Source organism: Herpailurus yagouaroundi, unplaced genomic scaffold (genome assembly GCF_014898765.1).
Source record: "Herpailurus yagouaroundi ecotype Mexico unplaced genomic scaffold, PumYag 437, whole genome shotgun sequence".
Taxonomy (NCBI): Eukaryota; Metazoa; Chordata; class Mammalia; order Carnivora; family Felidae; genus Herpailurus; species Herpailurus yagouaroundi.
This window is the reverse complement of record NW_024412654.1, coordinates 676543-684816: the sequence shown is the minus strand read 5'-3', so window position 1 is coordinate 684816 and position 8274 is coordinate 676543. Positions and strand designations below refer to the sequence as shown.

Here is an 8274-nt window from a genome sequence, read left to right as displayed (position 1 = left end):
GGGCAGTGGCTGGGTGGGAGGCAGCCGCCTCTGGATCCCGGTGCGGCACCGGGCCTCTTGCCTGCTGGAGCCAGGAAGGGAGCCTGTGGTGTCGCCGGGGCCTGCCGCCTGCCGGCTCGCCCTCTGCGGGGGGCCCCGGCCAGGCGCCTTCCCGGCTCCCCTGCTCTTCCAGACACGGGAGCTCCTGCCCGAGGGCCTCACCTGCCCCCACTGGCCCGCGGCCTCCAGCCCAGGAAAGCGAGGGTGTCCGGCTGTGGGCGGGATGGAGCTGGACCCAGTCCAGGCGGGGGGGGGGGGGGGGGGAGGCCCCGTCACTGATACTTCAAGGGTTCTGACAGTTTAGTTTCCCGGTTTGTTGTTCAGAAGACACAAGCAGGGTCATAGCGGGTTTACAGAAGGTGTGAGGCGTTGAATGGCTTGTGGCTGACCGACGCGTGAGAGATGTGGTGACTGGGTGTGTCTGGAGAGGTGGCCTGGAGTTGCCCCGAGGCCATTCCGGAACCCACAGAGGGGCGGAGGCAGGGCCTAGACGGAGGCCTTCGTGGAGCCCACGGCCCGCTCTGCGGTTGACGGTTCACCACACGTGCTCTGCAGCGCGTCTGCCCTTCCGTCCATCTATCCCGTTGTGTCTGTTTTGATTACAAGTGCTCCTTAGAAAGACGGATCCCAGCCCAGCCCAGTGTCCCCGAGGGGCAGGCTGTTCCCACGGGTTCCGTGTGGTCCGTAGTGAGACGTTAACGAGTGCTGGGCTCTGCTCCTGCCGATGGCGTGCCCCGCGGCCCCGCGGCCGGCCTGTTATCCCCCCAGGGCTCCGACGGGGGGAGGGGGGAGCTTCAGAGGCTGGCTCCCGGGCCAGAAACCGTGTCTGTGGGCTTACCTAGACCTTCTAGGAAGGTCCTAGAAGCCGTTCCTGCTCCTTCCGTCAGAACAAGCGGCTGCGGGGGACTCACCTCACCGTGACTCAGGAGCGTGCCGTGTGGCCGTGTGGAGTCACGCAGTGGGAGGATGCCCACTTCTCTCAGGAGGCGGCGGCCCCCAGGAATCTGGGGCGGGGGGGGGGGCGGGCTGCTCTCTGCGGCGGTACGGAGGGGTGGGTGGCGCATGGTGGGCGCGTGGTGTGCGCACACCTGGGCATGGAGAGCCTGGGGTGGGGCCCCGGAGCCCATCCAGTGGGGCTACGGCACAGGGCGGGCCTGGCAGAGACCCCTCCCCTGTCCTGCTCGGGGACTCCCCCGGGCTGTGCGAGTGTGCACCTGTGTGAGCATTGCGTGTGTGCGTGCGTGGTGGTATGCCTCCGACTCCCGCCCTCCTCGTCCTGTCCACACACACCTGGGGTTGTGTCCGCATCTGCCCTGATGTGGTCAGCGTCCCCCAGGGGCCCGGACATTCGGTGAGGGTGTCTCTGGACGAGGCTAGCATGTACATCTGTGAACCCTGTCCCGTGTGTGTGCGTCCCATCTGATCGACCGAGGGCCTGAACAGAACAGAAAGGCCCGGCTTTTCCTGCTGCCTCGAGCCGGGACAGGGGTTTTCTCCGGCCCCGGGGAGGGAATCCACACCGAACCTCGGGGCATCCGGGCCCCCACAGTTGTGTAGCTGGCTCCCCCTAGCGAGGCTCCCCACATACATGTGCCCTGCCGCTCTCTTTCTCCGGAAAGCCCTGGCCGGTACGCCCCTACAGCATCGCGGGCTCTGACACAGCCTGCTGGGCCCACCCTCCGTCCCGCGATGGGAGGCTGGGGCCGGGCAGGGTGTCCGAGGCAGGGGCGGTGAGGTTCTGAGGCTCTGGCACCCTGCAGTTGACTGGCAGCATCTGGTGGGGGCCTCGCTGTTCTCTAGGGCCTGTGTGGGAGGGAACGGCCTGTTAGCAGCAACGGCGACCCAGGGCAGGAGGCTGAAGGCTACGAGTTGGAGCGAGACTATCTGGAAGGAGGCACGGCACTCGTGTGTTGTGGGGGCACCAGGAGCCCATGACTATTCAGAGCCTTGCACGCGGAGAGCGGGCTGCGGTCTTTACCGAGACCTTCCCGTCCCTGGAGGGACTGCCTCGGTTGTCCTCCCCAGGGACGCCTGTGGCCGTATGAGCCAGGGAGGCAGGCCTGAGAGAGGGAGCATGGAGCTCCTTGCCACCTCAGGGCCTTTGCACTGGCTGCTCCTCTCTGGGCGGCTCCCATGGGTCCTCACTAAGCAGCTCTCAAGTGGGCCCTTCCCTTCAGCTCCCCTGCTTGGGTTGCCCTCCTGTCCCTTTGGGCCAACTCCCTTCTGAGCTGGTCACCGGTGCCTGGACTGGCACAGTCAGTGCTGAGCACCGGCTTTGTGTATGCAGATGGGGGGGGGGCCACAGAGTCCAGAGTCCGCCTGATACCCACGGATAGGGAGGGAGCGCGGAGGTCTCGGTGTGAGCAGGGCCGCCATGTTGGGGTGTGGGGGAGTGGCCCCTGCGTGCTGAGATAAGCAGGGGCGCCAGGAACTTCAGAGGGGCACGAGGACTTGTGACCAGGACTCCAGGACAGGCTATAGACACGCCAGCGACCCGCGGTGTCCCTGGGGTCTGAGATTCCAGAGGGCGGGCGCAGGAAACGGTCTGCCCCATCTGGGAAGTGAGGGTCCACCCGCTGCTGTGTCACAAGCCCGCGGAGCTCTGGGCAGAGCCCTATAGCCTGGGCAAAGGTGGGCATCAGACTTAGGGCGGAGCTTCAGCGAGGGACAGTCCCTGACCGAGAGGTGTCCCAGGACGGGTGCCAGCTTGGTCTCCCTCTCCCTTCCTGTTCGTTGCCCCTTGGCCCTAGGGAGCGGGGAGGGGCGCAGGAGGGTGCACGCTCGGCCTTTAGCGTCAGTTCAGAGGTGAGAGGCTTTGAGGGGCTGTCCTCCGTCTGTGTGACTGTGATTTCAGGCCCCTCAGGAGAGTCCTGGGGGCGTGGGGCGTCCCACCCTACGTGAGGGGGAGTCTGCGCCCCCACATGTGTGTGGTTGCTCCCGGCCCAGGCTGTGGAGTCACATGGGGCGAGACAGTCACGGGAGCTTCCGTGCCCGGACAGACGGTTCTAGTCCGGCCAGCCTGGTGGGGCCGCTGGCGCTGGGTCGGAGGACCTCGCCGGACGAGGAACAGCGTGTCCCTGTCTCCGTCGCCAGGCCAGGGCACCGCAACAGACTGGGAATTTGGTTCTTGCTGCCACCTACCCGGGTGGGCTGAGGCCCCTGAGGCCTGGCGGTGGCCGGGTGCCCACCCGAGAGCAGAGGCCTCAGGCAGCATTTCCCGTGGGGACGTGAGGGTGTCACCTGGGATGTGGGAGAGCCTCTCCGCCGTGGGCATCACTATCATCCGGGCCCTCTTCCCTTCCCCCTGGGGTGAATGCTTTCAGAACCCTCCGGGTCCCTTTTTGAGGTTCCCTCCCTCTTCTTCGGCAGCCCAGTGGGGACGGTGCCTCCCACCCCACCCCACGGACCCAAGCAGGAGGGTGGCGGGTGACACTCTACCTGCCCACCACCAAGCAATGCCAGGCCCTCCTGGGCTCTGGGCTCACTGGCCGGACTGCAGGTGTGCTGGGTGCGGGACCACCTCTGCAGAGCAGGAGCAGTGCTCGGTGGTGCGGGGACCCCGCGGGGCATGAGAGCCGGCTGCTGTTGTTGGCATCTGCACGGCACATGCTCGGTAAATACCCGCTGCGTGCCGGGCCCTGCCTTGGGCACCAGGTGCAGCTACGAACGAGATGGGCACAAGTCCCCATTCTAGGGAGGGGCCTGGGGTCCCTGGAGGTCTGCACACCTGGCCGAGTCTGGGACTGATTTCCTAAGACGGGCCTCCGTGATATCAGGGTGCCAGGCTGCGTGCAGCTGGGTGGGCAGGTAGATCCCCGGGTTGCCCCAGGGGCCGGTCGTCATGTGCTGTGGGCACGGCCTGCAGTTCCGGAACCCAGGGCACCCTAGGCAGGGGCTGCGCCTCACCAGGGCCCGTGCAGCCATCGGTCCCGGCACCCGCCCAGTTCCGGGCCAAGGATCAGGGCCCCCTGTGACCAGGTGGTGCCCCTTGGGAAGCCTGCTCCCTTATGCAGCTTTGTTGCAGCTCCCCCTGCCCCCCACCTGTCCTGACAGGCCCACCCAAGTCCCGCCCCCCGCCCCGTCCGCCCCTCCTCCTGAGCTGTGATCCCAGCAGGGGGGCCTGGCGCCTTCAGGCGGGTGCGGTCACACACACCCCGGGCCCGCCCTCAGCACAGCATGGCCCGACACGGTGTCACTGGAGGGATGACACTGCCAATTAACCGGCCTTGTCCTTCTTCACTCGCAGAAGGACATGGCCCTGAAGCCACACGAGCGGAAGGAGAAATGGGAGCGTCGCCTTGCCAAGAAGCCCCGTGAGTCAGAAAACTGCCCGTCTGCAGAACCAAGCGAGAACGGGCGGCCCCTGGAGATGGGCAGCCCTGAGCAGGACCTGGAGCCTGCCTGCGACCGGGGGAAGAAGAAGGTCCCCCTGCAGCCCACCAAGCAGGTGAGCCCCGGGCCCCGCCCCCACTCAGAACCGTGGTCTCTGCGCCCTCGGGGCCACACCAGCACCTGGACACCGCCGTCGGCATCCGGGCCCGCCTGGCAACGTGCTCCATCGTTGTTGGGGCAGGGGGTGCGGGGCACACGTGGGCTGGGGCCCCAGGCAGCTGCTCACCGTGAGCCTGGGGCCCGAGCAGACGGAAGGCCCGCCCCCGGTGGGTCCCAGCCGGAGAGGCCGGGCTGGGAGCGCAGGCACTGGGGGTGGGGGAGCGTGCACTCGGGGCAGGAGGGCGCACCCGCTGCTAGGCCGGCCCCGTTTCCCCATCGCGTCTGTCAGGCTCCGCCGACCGCGGGGTGTCCGGCGTGTCTGTAATGCGCGGGGGGCCAGGTTCAGTGCTGGGTGCTCTCCGCCTGCCGGACGTCTGTGGAGCGCAGCGTACCTGTGGGGGGAGGGGGGGGGCCACGTGACTTCCCCGGCAGGGGTCCAGGTGCGGGGAGCAGCCCCTCCGCAGCCCCTCCCGCCCAGGGGCCTCCCCCCATGGCGGGAGGGGCCGTCCTCGCTGTCCCCAGAGCCCAGCCGGGATGGGACGGGGAGCCTGGGACCAGGGGCTGTGTCCCGGCTGCCGGCTCGGTCCTGCAGCTGCTCTCCTCCTCGGGGACTCGCTGGTTTGCGCCTTGTTTTCAGAGAGGGGTTCTTCTCGCTGTTCCAGGCTCCCCTTCAGCTCCCTTGGGGATTGGGCTGCTGGTGAGGGGCAGCATGTCTCCGGGCCCCGGGCTGGTCGGGGGGTGTGCAGGCACGCCTGCCCGGGTGGACACGTGCTCTTTCTTCCAGCAGGTGTGCTCCCCAGAAGGGGGGCCGCTCCCAGCCAGCCACTGGGACCAGAACGGCCCGGCCCAGCTCCAGCAGCAGCTCCAGCCCAGCCAGCCCCAGGGGTCACCCCCAGCCCCGTGTCAGCGCTGCCAGCCCCGTCGGGCTCTCCCGGACCCCGGGCAGCCCTGCCGGCCCCAGCCGCCACTCCCGGGTCAGCGCAGCTGGCCCCAGCGGTCACTTCTGGGCCCAAGACAGCCCTGCCGGCCCCGGCGGTCACTTCTGGGCCCAGGTCAGCCCTGCCGGCCCCAGCGGCTGCTTCCAGCCCCAGATGAGCACTGCCGGCCCCAGCGGTCACTCCTGGCTCAGCCCTGCCGGCCGCGCTGGGGGCTCCTAAGCCCCAGGCAACGCTGCCGGCCCCTGCGGTCCCTGCTGGCCCCGTGCCACCTCTGCCGGCCCCTGCGGTCCCTGCTGGCCCCGTGCCACCTCTGCCGGCCCCTGCGGTCCCTCCTGGCCCTCTGGCACCGCTGCCGGCCCCTGCGGTCATGGGTGGCTCCCTGTCTCCGCGGCCAGCCCAGCCGGGCGTCCTCAGGACAGCGGGGCCGGCCCCCACAGTCACTCCTCCTGCTGCGTCCACGCCGCCGGCCCGCCGCCTCACTTGCGGGCCAGTGCTGCTGCCCCCGGCGGGTGCTCCTAGCCCCGTGCCAGCCCCGGAGGTCCCTCCTGGGCCAGCCCAGCCGCCCCCAGGGGTCACTGCTGGGCCTCAGTCAGCCCCAGCAGTTAGTTGAGGCCCCAGAGCACCCTGGCCCCCCGAAACCTTCGCTGCTGGGCCCCGGACAGCCGTGCCAACAAAAGCGGCCACTCATGGGCCCAGAACAGCCCCGTCTGCCCAAGCGGCCACTCCTGGGCCCAGAACAGCCCTGCCGACGAAAGCGGCCACTCCTGGGCCCAAAGCAGCCGTGCCAGCCCCTGCAGTCACTTCTGGGCCCCGGCCAGCCCTGCAAACCCCAGCCTTTACTCCCCATCCCTGAGCCCCCGTCACTCCTGGGCCGGCCTGCTCCGCCCCGCCGGCCCCTCCTGGGGCCCCTGAGCCAGCCGCGGCGCTCCCTGCTGGACCTGGTGCGGGCCCATCAGCCCCAGCTCTCACTCCTGGCAGCGGGCCGGCCCTGCAGGCCCCTGAGGTCACGACGGACTCGGTCCTCCACCCCTGCGGTGGCCCGCCAGGCCCCATCTGTGAGCCCTGGAGCCTGATGCCCGGTTTCTGTACCACCCTGGGTGTGGCTGTGCTGGGCACCTATGTTGCCAAGACTGGCCAGAGGCCTTCGCCAGACAGGCCGGGCCGTTCGTGGTTGCAAACTGAGGTTTCAGCAGAGGCAGCCCCCTGCAGAGCCGCCACTGGGCTGAGGCCCACCTGCACCAGGAGGAGGGGAGAGGACCCCCAGCATCTTCCCACCCGCCCCCATCGTGCCCGCTACCCTGTGATGTACACGCCCCTAAGAGAGCGAACACGGCTGCCCCCCGCAGGGGGTCTCGGTGCCTCTGTGCCTCCGAAGTGCCCACGTGTCCTTGTGTGTCGGAGTCTTTGTGCACACCCGCCCCAGGTGTGTGCTGCCCCTCAAGTGTTTGTGTGCAGCGTGTGCGTGCATGTACGTGGTGTGTGTGCATACGTGCCGTGGGGCTTGCCGGCTGCAGGCCTGGCGCTCCTTGGGCCCCAACCCAGCTGGCCAGCGCGCATCCCCCACCCCTAGGCCGGAAGCGGGCTCCTCTGGGGCCCAGCCACAGGTCCCGCTCGCCTCCCCTCTAGCCCAGGGTGGGGATGTGTGTCCACCTCCCGGGTTCTGTGAATGCAGGGAGGGGACGGATGCCAGGGCGCTCAGGCTGTCTGTGGCCGCTTAGGAACTGGTGGTGACAAGGAGGGCCCCCCCCCCCCGCCCCGCCTCCACTGAAGGAGGCCAAGCACTGAAGCAGAGGCAGAGTGTCCCATCCCCCCCAGCTCTGGACCAGGAGGGCCCCAGGCTGTTCTCGGAGCGCCTCCTCCCGGCCTCCCACTCAGCCTGTGCAGCCGTCAGCTGCCAGCCCCCCAGGGTCTTCCCTCTTGGGACAGACCTCACACTACAGGGCTTTGCCTGCCCTCCGCCCACCCCACACCTGTGCTCAGGGGTTGCCCATTCCTCACCCCAGACCCCTGGCTCGGGGCAGTCCCACACTGGTGCTCCCGGAGTCCTGGGCGTGAGGCGAGGGCTCGGCTCTGACTCTCCGGGATTTGAGGGTCTCTGGGAGAGGGGACCGCAGCCCTCTCTGGAGAGCATCAGCCACCTGAGGGTGGCCCGGCTGTGCTCCCACCAGCCTTCTCTGTGCCCAGTCTCACGGGGCTGCGACGGCCACTCGCGTGCTGATCCTGTTTGCGAAGGCCTCGGAGGTGCCCCACCCCACCCCTCTTGCCCTTTGGGGTCCTGGCTGGCTGGGTGTGGGGTCCGCCCAGAGCAGGGCCCTCAGGCATCTGGTCCTCACCCGGGTCTCCCTCCCAGAAACGCGGGGCTTATTTTTCTGATTAAAGAAAATAAAAAGTGCCGTGCCATTATTTTTATAACAGCATCAGTGAGTGTGTGTCATCCGTGAACCGACTTATTCCCACAAGTGGTTTTCTGCACATCTGGACTTGCCTCCCTTTCCTGCACACCTGCTGAGCACCAGGAGAGCAGCCTGGGGAGGAGGTGCCCGGGGAGGGGCTGCCCGGGGAAGGGTGCAGGGCCTGGACACGGCTCGCCATGCTGTGTGATGTGTGTTCGGTGGGGGGGGGGGGGCACTGCGCTCGCCTTAATTGCTGTCCAGGCCTCCGTGGCCGGCCCGGCCCTCACACCATTTCGTGTTCCTCGGAGTCCCTGCTCTAGAAGGGGTCTTTCTCTGGGGGCTGCAGAAGAGGCCTCGGAGGCTTGTCGTGGACTGTACCGCCCCTCCCTCGCCCCGCCCCGGAGCCCTGCTGA

General features: G+C 68.4%; 1 protein-coding gene across 2 annotated transcripts; it reads left to right on the top strand.

Moving 5' to 3' along the window:
• Nucleotides 1-4261: 4261 nt before the first annotated feature.
• FBRSL1 (fibrosin like 1) lies at nt 4262-7885 on the top strand. Of its 2 annotated transcripts, none has more exons than XM_040464188.1 (2): nt 4262-4486; nt 5318-7885. In XM_040464188.1, exons 1-2 carry the CDS (start codon nt 4292-4294, stop codon nt 6539-6541), a joined length of 1419 nt encoding a protein of 472 aa, XP_040320122.1. In that variant the 5' UTR covers nt 4262-4291; the 3' UTR covers nt 6542-7885. The 2 variants fall into 2 exon arrangements, with proteins under 2 accessions (XP_040320122.1, XP_040320121.1); XM_040464187.1 differs by having other exon boundaries at nt 5315-7885.
• The last annotated feature ends 389 nt before the right edge of the window (nt 7886-8274 follow it).

Excerpts from the sequence above, each read along its gene's own strand:
- FBRSL1 (XM_040464187.1), top strand. The coding sequence starts at position 4,292 with ATGGCCCTGAAGCCACACGAGCGGAAGGAGAAATGGGAGCGTCGCCTT. Across the intron at positions 4,487-5,314 it reads CCCTGCAGCCCACCAAGCAG|CAGGTGTGCTCCCCAGAAGG; the intron begins GTGAGCCCCGGG and ends TCTTTCTTCCAG.